We start from the raw sequence: 13,597 nt of genomic DNA on the forward strand, positions 1-13,597 counted from the left end.
ATGCCTTCTCTGTGCGGTTAATGAATTGTGAAATACAATATGTCATGTAGGCTTTAACACGTCAACAAGTGCAAAAAAATAACTTAAAAGCCTCTGAAATTAAATAATGGTACAGAAATAATATCTCATCTGCATAAGAAAAATTACCAGTACTGTGTCGGTACGAGGGAAATGTCTTTTGCAGTTCGTCTGAAAAGACGCACTTGCGCTTTGGGATCTTTTAAACGTCATTAGGCGCCTTGCTGCGTGCTGTCTGTCCCGTCTGTGAGCGCAGAACAAGCGCTCACAAAGCAGCAGTTTGGGGATGACGTCACACACATGGGTCCTCTGTCGGACTACAGGAAAACTCGGACATTTTTATCAATCTCGAAAATCCCCCCGGACGCCTCGGACTGAAAAGTGGACATGTCCGGGGAAAAGAGGACGGCTGTGAGTCAACAGTGATAACCACTGTTTTGCTACTTTAAACCAAAATCATTAACCAGTCTGCTTGATTACAACCTTACACGCATAGCACACTCACAGAAACCAACTCAGAAAATGCAGATATATCTGTGTTAGATTACAGATGCAAAGCGGTTAAATGAATTTACCACATACTGGGAAAGTTGCATATAGTTGACTGTGAGTGCAGAGTGCCCTCAGCACAGTTCCATTTGTTTTGCAAAGTTCAAGTAGGGTCATTCTTTAAGACTAGCTGCATACGCTGATGAATGACCTCTCTTCAGTTCCAAAGAGACATCAAGGGTATTTTGCAGAGTCTGACCTGCACAGCCTCATAGGCTCATTGGTGACTGCATCAGAAACACTAACCGAATAACTAACCTCAGTGTGAGCAGGAATAACTTACCAGCAATGTGCATTTTTATGTTTTTCATTAGTGAACAGTAAACTTTAATTTAACTAATACTTTAGTTATATCAGCAGAATTCAGCTGAGAGGGCGCAGTGATCTTTTTAGATGGGCCTTTCCATAAACCTGACGGTGACTACACCAATGAGCTTCCTTGTCAGTTCCAACTGCTACTTTTTCTTTGTTTAAATTCCAGTGTGATGGCTGAAGTGGAATTATTAAAGCTGTTGAGCAACAAAAAATATCCTTACAAATATAAGTTAATACCTACAGTGAAACCTGAGGTATCAGCAAAAGCAATTTAATCAAACATACACACGGAAAAAAAAAAATACACATGTCAGATGTTGTTTATATGTTGGGTCCTTTTATCTTGTTGGTAGGTGGCTGCTAGGCAATGCGATGGGTGTCATATGATGCGTATATGAACTTAGGTCTTAATGTCGTGGCATTAAAATGATATGTTTTTATATGTGTTATATGTGCATAAATGGCATAAATGGGTTCCACACATTATCAAGGTGGTTCTTAGACAACATGATGACATCATAAGATCTTATTATAGATCTCCTGATGATCTTTTTCAGTATGATGCTGATTAAAAATGTACACCTTGGTGTGCAAACAACACTTTAAAAATGGATATCATGCTACTTTGTTGGCAGAGACCAGAGAGACCCCCACCACCAAAAAAACCAAAAGACACACTGCATAAAACTTCCTGCCTTGTTTACTTGTTTACAAGCCACAAGCTAGCAGAAAGCCTACAATTAAGTGAGCATGGGAGTTGTAAAGCTAGGTGTTGATTCACAGTGGGGCTGATAGTACTACTAAATCTTTTACATGTTTTAGAAGAGTGATTAAATTTGAGGCTAAAACCAACAAAAGCCTTTAAGACAATCTCTTTACTGGATAGATTGGTTGGTTTATCATCTGCTATCATAATAATGTCTGAGAACTTTACCTCCATTTGTTCTGAAGAACAACACGTTTTCACTGTTTTTAACCTTTTCACATTTCCAATGAGATCTGTCCCGAAAGGGCAGTTTATAAGTGTGTCTTTGGTGCTAACAGAGGCAGGCAGTCTTTTCTGTGATGGTCCTGTTTGTTTACTGTAATTATGCTGTCATCTCAAAATTACTCTGCACTGATGTTAAAATTACACATATCACATTTAGGTGCACTTGCTCCGGACTGGTCAAAACAATCCACTATCCACCACCAAAATCAACACCCCTTTTCCCCCACTGAGTTACAATAAGGATCTTTAAGTCCCTTGCTCAAGAGCACTTTAACTACAATAATTTGGAAAGGTGGGACTGTACAGTAAGTCATCGAGTTTCCACACAGGCACATCATCCACAGAGATTTGACTGACATCCTTCTGAACGCTCTGGTGGATGTTTTCAGAGTGACAGCGTTGTCATACTTGGCGCCTTTATTATGGACTTTGTGTGCGTCTGTGCATCCTCTCAGCCTCTGTAAGGGGGAAAAGTACTATCTCCATGCTTCAGCATCAGAAAGCAGTTGGCTCGCTTAATCTACTCTCTGAGTGTGTTTGACTGTCTTCATGTGGCCAGGGTAGCTATAAGCTCAATCAGGGAAGTGGTGAAGTGTGACAGATCCAGGGTAGGTAGATCTGAATGTGTGCAATGCATACTGTATTTCCACATATTCTGTGTGGGTGTGAGTGTGTGTGTATGAGAGAGAGATCCCAGTACTGCAGACATTCACATTAGGTAAGCAAAAGCAAAATTAGAGCCCGAGCATACTGCTTCTAAGGACTTTTAACAAACAGGTCCCCTGTCTCCAAATGCTAATGCTTGGTTCTGTATCATTTTATTATAACCTCATTTTACCCTGCAACTTTACCCTGTGTGTTGGATAAAGTCTATGTTATTAGTTTAGTGAGATTGTGTTTTAATAAACACTCACCAGACACTGTAATAGATATGCCCGTTCAGCTGTTTCACACAAATATCTAATCAGCCAATCCCATTGCAGCATTTTATTTATTTATTTATTTTTTAATAAACAACCTATAAGAGCACAAATAACCCAAAATAATCAAATAATCAAAAATAAACAAACGGGTGTACCATCTAGTGTGTATACACACACTATACTTAGTCATACATACACATACCTACATACATATGTATTCGCCTATACACTCATACATAGTGACATATACATATATACACATAACCATTCAGAAATATGGCATACATAATTACAGAGATTCAAACAAAATCGGGTCTCCTTGACAAAATGTAATGTTTCCATTTATCCCAAATATCATTAAATATGTCATATTGGAGTCTATTAATGAAAGTAATTCTTTCCATTTTAAACATCCCATAAACAATCTCATACCAATCATTAAGTGATGGAATTTTCACACTAAGCCATTTCTGCCCGTAATAGTCTTACGGGCAGCCAGACTCAGAATACCATACAACAGCTTGGACGTTTTATCTACATTCACTGAGTATAAATATCCAAACAAAAGTTCATCCCAATTAAAGGGAAGTTGCATGCTAAAAATGATCTGTAACTCAGAATGAATCGATACCCAAAAAGTGTTGATCAATGGGCATGACCAAAACAAGTGGAAATGTTTTATTCCTTGGGCCCCACATTTTCTCCAACAGCTAGAGTGAATAGAATAATGTTTACTTTGTGCAGGTGTAATAAAAAACCTACAGAGACTCTTCCAACCAAAACATCTCCATATATTAGAACTAGAAATTCTCCACTGAAAAACACACTGCTGATACCAAATATCATTTAGATTGCAGCATTTTAGAGCATTTAGGAATGTACACATGGTCAAGAACGGACCATCAGACAACCAGAATGGGGAAGAGGACTTTAAACATAGCATGTTCGTCCTGCCATACTGGTCTGATTCTTTTAGAAAGGGCAGATCTACTGGGATTTCCCCACACAAGCATCTCTATGGTTTACAAAGAATAGTTTGAAAAAGAGAAAAGAGCGAGCAGCAGTTCTCTGAGAAAACCCATCAGCTACGAACAGAAAACTACGGCTACACTTCACATGACCTCACCAAAATGGTTTGTTGAACATCACAATGAGTCCACTGGACTCAAATGTCCTCCACAGTCACCTGCATCTCAAAACAACAGAGCATCTCTGGGATGTGGTGGAAGATGAGATTCACATCACGGATCAATACGGACTAAAAATCTCTGAAGAATCTTTCCGGCACTTTGTTGAATCCATGACAAGAAGAATTAAGGCAGTTCTGGTGATAGCAAGGTGTACCTAATAAAATGACCAGTGAGTGTATTTGTCAGCTTGGCATGTACAACTACAGCTAAATATACCAACTTCAGCCTTTGTGGGCACAAACACGAGTTCTGTCATGTGTTCTCAATAACCAAGAAGCTCTCGTAGGCAAGTAGCAGTTATTAAAATTTGCACACACACACATACGCACACACAGCAAAGTAGGACACTGAGCCAGTGGGTTTAAAACTGATAACCCCATGATGCATGGATCTCTGTCCTTTTTACATCTCTCATCCCCTCTGTGTTCCACATCCCATCTGGCCATGTCTGTGATCAAGAGCTTGTGGAGATCTAAAATGTCCAGCTGACAGTTTTGGAAAAGTAGCAAAGGAAAAAGAAATGAAAACGGTCTGAACATTAAGCCTGTGGATATCAGTCAGCATAGTCTTTGTGATCTCCTTCCCCATTTACAAAGTGATCACATATGTTTTTCAGTGACTGGCTAGGGGTCTATGACCGCAGCAGTATTACCAGTCGAAGAGCTGAATAGCTTCTTTTAAACAAGTATTTAAAGAACAAAAATATACACTTTGAGTCAATGCAGCAGAACTGGAGAGTTTTTTGTCTTCGGGGGATGGCACACTGCAAAAAGAGACCGTGGCAGCAAATCACTTGATCTTGCACCATTTTGCAATTGTTACGTTGCCAGTTCGGCAGAAAATCTCACCATCAGGGTGAGATAAACTGCTTGTTTTCAGTAACTCTCACTGAGTACTCGGTTTATTAACTCTTCATGATGTCAATTATGCTCAGTTGGTTCTTGCCAGATTAAGACTTCTCTAGAAAGTCTACATCGTAATTTATGCTTTAAACTTCCGTGTTATTCAGTCATTGGCTGCGTCAATTGGACATATAGCGACATTTCTCAGGAGGTGCATGTCAGTTCACGTGGAACGATATGATGTATGGTTAAAAGGAATTTCTGGCTGCATCTTAACTTATGAAATGGACTTCCCATAGAAGTCTAAATCAGGGGCCAAGAGTGTGCAAAGAAAACATCCTGCACACCAAAACATCAGAAATCAAAACTCAGACCTGGCAACATTTTTACTACCTTCTAGTGACCATTTTTTTAAGCCAACTGCAGCCTCAATTGCTTGTTTTTAGCTCACAGGACCAGGACCCGATCTGGTCTTCTGCTGCTGTTCTGCTTCAAGGTTCGATGTGTCATGTGTTCATGTGTTTTTTCCTTATTACTGTTGCCTTCCTACCAGCTCAAAGCACTCCAACCTCTGCCATCAATAAGCCATTTTTGCCCAGAGAACTGTCGCTCACTGGATATTTTCTCTTTTTGGGACCAGTCTCTAAACTCTAGAGATGCTTGTTTGGGGGAAAATCAGTTGATCGCCAGTTTCTGAGATACTCATATGAGCCTGTCAAGCATCAATAACCATGCATCATTCAAAGTCACTTAAAGCGCTTTTTTTGCCCATTCTAAAGCTAGGTTTGGGCTTCAGCAGGTTGTCTTAACCACGTCTATCTGCCTAAATGAATCGAGCTGCTGCCATTTGAATGGCTGATTATTATTTAATTTGCAATAATGAACAGCCGAACACCTGATAAAGTGGCTGGTAAGTGTTTATTAAAACACAATCTGATCAAACTAATAACACAGAGTTTTCATGTCTTTATCAAACACACTGAGTAGACACTGATGGTGCAGGTCAGAAAAAGCAAAAGGACGTCTGTGCTTACAGTTTCCCCCAAAGCTGCTTGGAGTCAGGTGTCCCAATTAAGGAGATGAGACTGGAGGTGTTGGAGAGGTGCCTTTCCCAGTAAATAAAGGTGCCTAAAGTGTGGTTACTCACAAAATTTGCTCTTTTTGACAAAGAGTGGCCAGTGTGAGTCATATCTCAATAACATTCACAGGATTTTATTAAAAACCTTACAGAGATGCACACAACAGTGTATTACAAAAGCATTTCTAAAGACCTACACATTCCTTAATCCTCAAATCCTTCCCAAAGAGAGCAAATTCATAAGTGCTACAGTACTACTCTGCCTAGAAGTAATTTTACTGCAAATATGTAACCTACATAATAAAGTACAATCCTGCAAGAAGTTAAAAAAAACCCTCAAATGTAGCAACAAAACTGAAATCTATGTTTCCAATTTAGAAAGAAAGAATACTGTCAGCACCACAGAGGAAACACCTGGTCTCAATAACAACAATCAAAAAAATTTAGTAGAATAAAGGGAAATCACACAAAACTACTATCACTGCTTTGAGGAAACATGGTGGAGGAAGCATCATGATTTTGGGCTGCTTTCTACTTCAGGGCCTGGACGCCTTGCAAATACTGAGAGAAAAAGTGAATTTCAAACTGTACCAGGGGAGAATATCAGTGCAGAAGAAAGAAAAGAAAAGAAAAGAAGATGCAATAATCCACTGACCTCCATTTTTCAAATAAAAATAACTAAATGGTCAGATTCCTGACCTAAGCTTAACTGAGATGCTTATTGTTTTGGAAAATTTCATAATTAGCTAAAGGAAACATCTAATGGATGTTGTTGCTTATTCCAGCCTGCACAATGCGATTAATCAGTCTGAAAAGAGATGAAAAGCACCAGTGTTTGGTTGTTTTAACCTCATAAGTCAAATGACGATTAGACCACATAATATGAGTAATCATTGCAGAAATCACGGTAATTCCAGAGGGTTCACTAACTTTTTGCTTGCTTGTGTGTACTGCTGAAATAGCCAGCGGGAGCACTAAAATCAAATGAAATGAATTCTAGAGAATTAATTAAGCACTATAAAATTGAACTCTGGTGCTCCTTGATTATGTGCGCTTCAAGCCGAGAGGAGGCCCGCTGGGCGCCGCATGTGATCCCTCTACACACATTAGTTAACATGCCAAAGATAGACCCATGATAATGGGTGGGGGTGGGTGAAGAAAACAAGGCAAGAAGAGAAGATGCTGTGGTGAGTAAAGGCCATTCAGAGAGTCAGAAGGTCTACTTATCTCACGCCATTATACATATCAGATATTAAAGAAACGACTGTCTTAATCTTCAACAAGAATGAAACACTTGATTCAAAGAAAATCTTGAAAAACATTGACAAGATAATTACTACACTACACTAAACAAGCAGATGAGTTCAATATTTTCTTCAGTGTTATGTCACACATCATCTGCTCACTGAGAAACAACTGCCTTTAATTATCAAGGTGCGAAACGCTCGCGCTGCGCTCGGGTGTCTGATACTATCTTCCCAGTGACCGAAAAAGCGAGGAATAAATTAATCCAAAGTCTCTAATGAACCTGATTTGCTGTTGCGTGTGAATCGCCGAGTGTTGATTTGAAGTTATTCAAGATCAGAGACATATTATTAATAATCAATTCTGCTGCTGGTGTACACAGAAAGTGAAGTTTTGAAAGCTTTGTAATGCAGGCAAAGCATCTATCTGTGATATAATGATGCTGATACACATTTAATACACATTCCTTTCACACTTCACTTGGCTCACAGGAGGTTCCTTCACCGAAATAACCCTAATGAAGCATTTTTTTAAACTTAATTTCATACAAATATCCATAAATGATTCTGTTTCTTAAGCAGTAGATGATGAACTTCAACTTCTGGCTGTCTGGGTTTGACTTTTTCATCCAGATCTCATTAGACCTTTATTATAGTGAACAAATGATTCGCTACAATGACAAAAACAAATGTCTAGATGAGGATCGTTGTGTTTAGCAACGACTGCTTTTTGTGTTTCGGCAATCTTCATCATTATTTTTCCAATATAATCAGCAGGTGATCAGTGCTGTACCATCTGTGCCATTAACATTAAAAAATAAACAGTGAAGCTGCATAGATTCAGGTACAGCTGCTGCTGAGACAGTGACACAAAAGGAGTTTATATAACTCCCAGCACGAAAAGAAAGTAATATAGGCCTATTCATCAGGGGACCTTTTTTCACAAACAATGTATCATATAGTTTCCTGTGTTAGTGAAGATAGTGTGGCAGATGCAGGCTGTACAGGACCGGCTGTGGCTCAGGAGGCAGCGCAGATCATCTACTAATTAGAAGGTTGGTGGTCCGCATGCCAAAGCATCCTTAGGCAAGATAGTGATAGTGCTCCTGAGAGTCAATGTGTGTGTAAATGTACTTAGACTAAGAAAAAAGTGCTTGCATGAATCTGTGTGTGAATGGGTTAAAAATACATGTCGTAAAAAAGCCCTTTAGGTGCTTAAGTAGAACAGAAAAGCACTATATAAGAACCAGTCTATTTACAAGTAAACTGGGAATAAGGCATAACACATCTTTTTTAAATCATCCAGCTATCTTTTCAGGGCAAACAGGAAGAAATATGAATAACATACATTCACCAAATTAACTGTTTTAGCTTATGTCTAAAAACAACCTTAAAAACACATGTGACAAATATGGAGCAGTCTGTAATTGACAAAAATCTCACAGTGAAACAAGGAGCTGATGAGATGGGAACAACTAGCATTTCTGACAAATGGATCAATGTAAGCTGTCCTTACACACACATTAATTTCAAAGAGGCGCAAGCGTGAACTGTCAGTACGCATTTAAGCTCATGCACACTGGTGCCTCAATGAGAGCGAGACATCCATCCATCCATCCATCCTCATCCGCTTTATCCGAAGTCGGGTCGCGGGGGCAGCAGCCTAAGCAGAGAAGCCCAGACCTCCCTCTCCCCAGCCACCTCCTCCAGCTCATCCGGGGAACACCAAGGCGTTCCCAGGCCAGCCGAGAGATATAATCTCTCCAGCGCGTCCTGGGTCTGCCCCTGGGCCTCCTCCCGTGGGACATGCCCGAACACCTCACCCAGGAGGCGCCCAGGGGCATCCTTGTCAGATGCCCGAACCACCTCAACTGGCTCCTTTCGATGTGGAGGAGCAGCGGCTCTACTCTGAGCCCCTCCCGGATGGCCGAACTTCTCACCCTATCTCTAAGGGAGAGGCCAGCCACCCTTCGGAGGAAGCTCATTTCTGCCGCTTGTATCCGCGATCTCGTTCTTTCGGTCACTACCCACAGCTCGTGGCCATAGGTGAGGGTCGGGACGTAGATCGACCGGTAAATTGAGAGCTTCGCTTTTACACTCAGCTCCCTTTTCACCACGACGGACCGGTGCAGCGTCCGCATCACTGCAGCCGCAGCACCAATCCGCCTGTCGATCTCCGGCTCCCTTCTCCCATCACTCGCGAACAAGACCCCGAGATACTTGAACTCCTCCACTTGGGGCAGGAACTCATCCCGACCCGGAGTGGGCACTCCACCCTTTTCCGGCTGAGAACCATGGCCTCAGATTTGGAGGTGCTGATCCTCATTCCTGCTGCTTCACACTCGGCTGCGAACTGCTCCAGTGCGAGCTGGAGGCCCCACCGATGAAGCCATCAGAACCACATCATCCGCAAAAGCAGAGATGAGATTCTGAGGCCACCGAAGTGGAAGCCCTCCGCCACTTGGCTGCGCCTAGAAATCCTGTCCATAAAATTATGAACAGAATCGGTGATAAAGGGCAGCCCTGGCGGAGCCCATCACCCACCGGAAACAAGTCCGACTTATTGCCGGCAATGCGAACCAAACTCTTACAACGGTTGTATAGGGATCGAATGGCCCGTAGCAGTGGGCCAGACACCCCACACTCCCGCAACACCTCCCACAGGACACCCCGAGGGACACGGTCGAATGCCTTCTCCAAGTCCACAAAACACATGTAGACTGGTTGGGCAAACTCCCATGCACCCTCAAGTATCCTCGAGAGGATAAAGAGCTGGTCCAGTGTTCCGCGACCAGGACGAAAACCGCATTGTTCCTCCTGTATCCGAGGTTCGACTAACGGACGAACTCTCCTTTCCAGCACCCTGGCATAGACTTTCCCAGGGAGGCTGAGGAGTGTGATCCCCTGTAGTTGGAACACACCTCCGGTCTCCCCTCTTAAAGATGGGGACCACCACCCCGGTCTGCCAGTCCAGGGTACTGCCCCTGATCTCCACGCAACATTGTAGAGGCGTGTCAACCAGGACAGCCCTACAACGTCCAGAGCCTTCAGGAACTCGGGCGGACCTCATCAACACCAGGGGCTCTGCCACCGAGGAGTTGTTTAACTGCCTCAGTGACCTCGACCCCAGAAATTGGCGGGTCATTCCCTCATCCCCAGACTCTGCTTCCTCCTCGGAAGACGTGTCAGTGGGATTAAGGAGGTCCTCAGTATTCCTTCCACCGCCTGACAATTTTCTCAGTCGACGTCAGCAGCGCACCGCCAGCACTATACACAGTGCAGGTAGAGCACCGCTTTCCCCTCCTGAGACGCCTGACGGTTTGCCAGAATCTCTTCGAGGCAGTCCGAAAGTCTTTTTCCATGGCCTCTCCGAACTCCTCCCACACCCAAGTTTTTGCTTCAGCCACTGCCCGAGCCGCATTCCGCTTGGCCTGTCGATACCTGTCAGCTGCCTCTGGAGTCCCACAGGCTAACCAAGCCCGATAGGACTCCTTCTTCAGCCTGGTGGCTCCCTTCACCTCTGGTGTCCACCATTTGGTTCGGGATTACCACCACGGCAGGCACCAACCACCTTGCGGCCGCAGCTCAATGCAGCAGCTGGGCAATGGAGACGCTGAACATGGTCCATTCGGACTCAATGTCCCCGTCTCCCTCGGAATGTTGTTGAAGCTCTGCCGGAGGTGTGCGTTGAAGATCTCGCGGACTGGGGCCTCTGCTAGACGCCCCCAGCACACCCTCACTACGCGTTTAGGTGCACCGGGTCTGTCCAGCGTCCTCCCGCCACCTGATCCAACTCACCACCAGGTGGTGATCAGTTGACAGCTCAGCCCCTCTCTTTACCCGAGTGTCCAGAACATATGGTCGCAAGTCTGGTGATACGATTACAAAATCGATCATCGACCTGCGGCCTAGAGCATCCTGGTGCCACGTGCACTTATGGACACTCTTATGTTCGAACAAGGTGTTCGTTATGGCCAAACTGTGATTTGCACAGAAGTCCAATAACAAAACACCACTGGGTTCAGATCAGGGAGGCCGTTCCTCCCAATCACGCCCCTCAGGTCTCGCTGTCGCTACCCACGTGAGCATTGAAGTCTCCCAGTAGGACAACAGAGTCTCCAGGTGGGGCACCTTCCAGCACCCCCAGGGACTCTAAGAAGGCTGGGTACTCTGAACTGCTACTCGGGCGCATAAGCGCAGATGACAGTCAGGACCCGTTCCCCGACCCTGAGGCGCAGGGAACAAACCCTCTCATCCACTGGGAAAAACCCCAACGTACCGGCAGCAAGCCGGGGGGATATTAGAATACCCACCCCAGCCCGCCGCCTCTCACCAGGGGCAACTCCAGACTGAGACAGAGTCCAGCCCCTCTCAGGAGACTAGTTCCAGAGCCCAAGCCATGCGTGAGGTGAGCCCGACTATATCTAGCCGGTACTTCTCAACCTCACGCACTAACTCAGGCTCCTTCCCCACCAGAGAGGTGACATTCCATGTCCCTATTGCCAGTCTTGGCAGCCGGGGATCGGTCCGCCAGGGCCTCCGCTCCTGGCCGCCGCCCGACACACATTGCACCCGACCCCTATGGCGCCTCCTGCGGGTGGTGGGCCTGCGGGAGGATGGGCCCATGTCTCCTCTTCGGGCTGTGCCCGGCCGGGCCCCATGGACTAAGGCCCGCCACCAGACGCCGCCCTCGGGCACCCTCCCGGGCCTGGCTCCAGGGCGGAGCCCCCGGTAACCCTATCCCGGCAGGGTAAACTGTTCCCTCGATGTTCTTTTCATACGGGTCTTCTGAATCGCTCTTTGTCTGGTCCCTCACCCAGGACCAATTTGCCATGGGAGACCCTACCAGGGAGCAAAAGCCCCCAGACAACATAGCCCCTGGGATCCCTGTGACACACAAACCCCTCCACCACGATAAGGTAGCGATTCACGGAGACAAATTAAATAAAATCTGAATTTTAAAATCATATTAATGTAATGCGCCAGTGGGAATAATCTGCTAAATAATGCAGTGACTGGCAAGCTACTGGTGCGCATTCTGACCGCAGTCAACGCACAACCCAGCTGCATGCGACGGTTGTTCGGTGCATGTAGACACTGGTGAAAGGTGAAAGTGAAAGCAGACCACAATCTCTCAATCGCACCCAATTATGTCAGTGTGGAGGTTCACAGATGACACAGCAGAGACGTGTCTTACAAAGCTGTTTGTTCAAATACAAAAAACTTGATGTTTTTATACCTGCAGTGCAAAACGTGCCCCCGCAGGCTAGACTTCCAGCAGGTTTTGTGACTTAAGAAAATATTCTAAAATTAGACCAAAAAAAGACACTGAGAATGGAAATTAAATCACATTATGACCAGAACAGGAGCATCTTTCACAGAAATGCAGCAAACACAGTCAAACTTTCCAACCCTGGTTTCAAAGGACCGTCTGGGTTTTTGCTACCAGAATATGATGCTTATAAGCACAAACATAATGGAAATTTTAGATAATCTAAACTACTATAAACAGGAACAGAGAGAGGAAGGTAGATGAAACGAAACAGAGAGACAATCAGAAACAGAGAGAGATGTTTACCATTGTGTGTGTGTGTGTGTGTGTGTGTGTGTGTGTGTGTGTGTGTGTGTGTGTGTGTGTGTGTGTGTGTGTGTGTGTGTGTGTGTGTGTGTGTGCGCGCGCGCGTGTGTGTGTGTGTGTGTGGGTGCAGGTGTTTAAGCTACTTGTGGGTGGATGCTCTGATGTTCAATAATGCATCAGGTGCTTCTACAACGCATTCATTAGTGTGTGTGTGTGTGTGTGTCTGTCTGTCTTTCTGTCAGTGTTTGTGTGTTCACCTGTGGGCGGATGACTCTCTCGATGCTCTTCAGGGCTGTGTCAGGGGAGGGGGGCGAGCAGTCTGGTGTGGGTCCTGTTGAGCAGTTGCCATGGTTACCGTGCTCCCCCTCACTCACCGTTACATGGGACAAGTGACCTTGGAGGGAGAGAGAAAGAGTGAGAGACAAGTAGAAAGAAGAGGGGGAAGATTTGCCCTTTTTGCCCCCTTTATCATCCACAGGAGGACGGAGTCTAAAGACCATTTCTGTGAGCAGATGTGTTTGGATTTAAACTTGCATGTAAACACAGTCACAGTTAAAGTTGAGGAACAAAATAACACAGAATAAATGCAGTATTATGGGACAGACATTTAACAACAGCCAGTCAAAGTATTGCGATATACAGGCATAGCATTATGTGCACCTGCCTAATATTGTTGGGTCACCTTTAACTGACAAAACCATCTTTACCCATTGAGGCATGGACTCCACTAGACCACTGAAGGTGTGCTGTGGTATCTGGCACAAAGAAGTTAGCAACAAATCCTTTAAGTCCTGTAAGTTGTGTGTGGATCGGAATTGTTTGTCCAGCTCATTGCACAGATGCTTGATCAAACTGGCATCCACGTGAAT

At 44.5% G+C, this 13,597-nt stretch overlaps 1 protein-coding gene across 5 annotated transcripts in view; it reads right to left on the reverse strand.

Moving 5' to 3' along the window:
- Nucleotides 1–13,597, reverse strand: part of anks1b (ankyrin repeat and sterile alpha motif domain containing 1B) — a 262,310-nt gene that overhangs the window by 95,733 nt on the left and 152,980 nt on the right. For all 5 annotated transcript variants that reach the window (XM_031758546.2, XM_039600939.1, XM_031758542.2 and 2 more), the window contains one exon: nucleotides 12,986–13,122. In XM_031758546.2, the coding sequence (XP_031614406.2) occupies nucleotides 12,986–13,122 (137 nt within the window). The remainder of the gene's footprint in view (nucleotides 1–12,985; nucleotides 13,123–13,597) is intronic.

The sequence above is a fragment of the Oreochromis aureus genome, linkage group 17, assembly GCF_013358895.1.
Source record: "Oreochromis aureus strain Israel breed Guangdong linkage group 17, ZZ_aureus, whole genome shotgun sequence".
Taxonomy (NCBI): domain Eukaryota; kingdom Metazoa; phylum Chordata; class Actinopteri; order Cichliformes; family Cichlidae; genus Oreochromis; species Oreochromis aureus.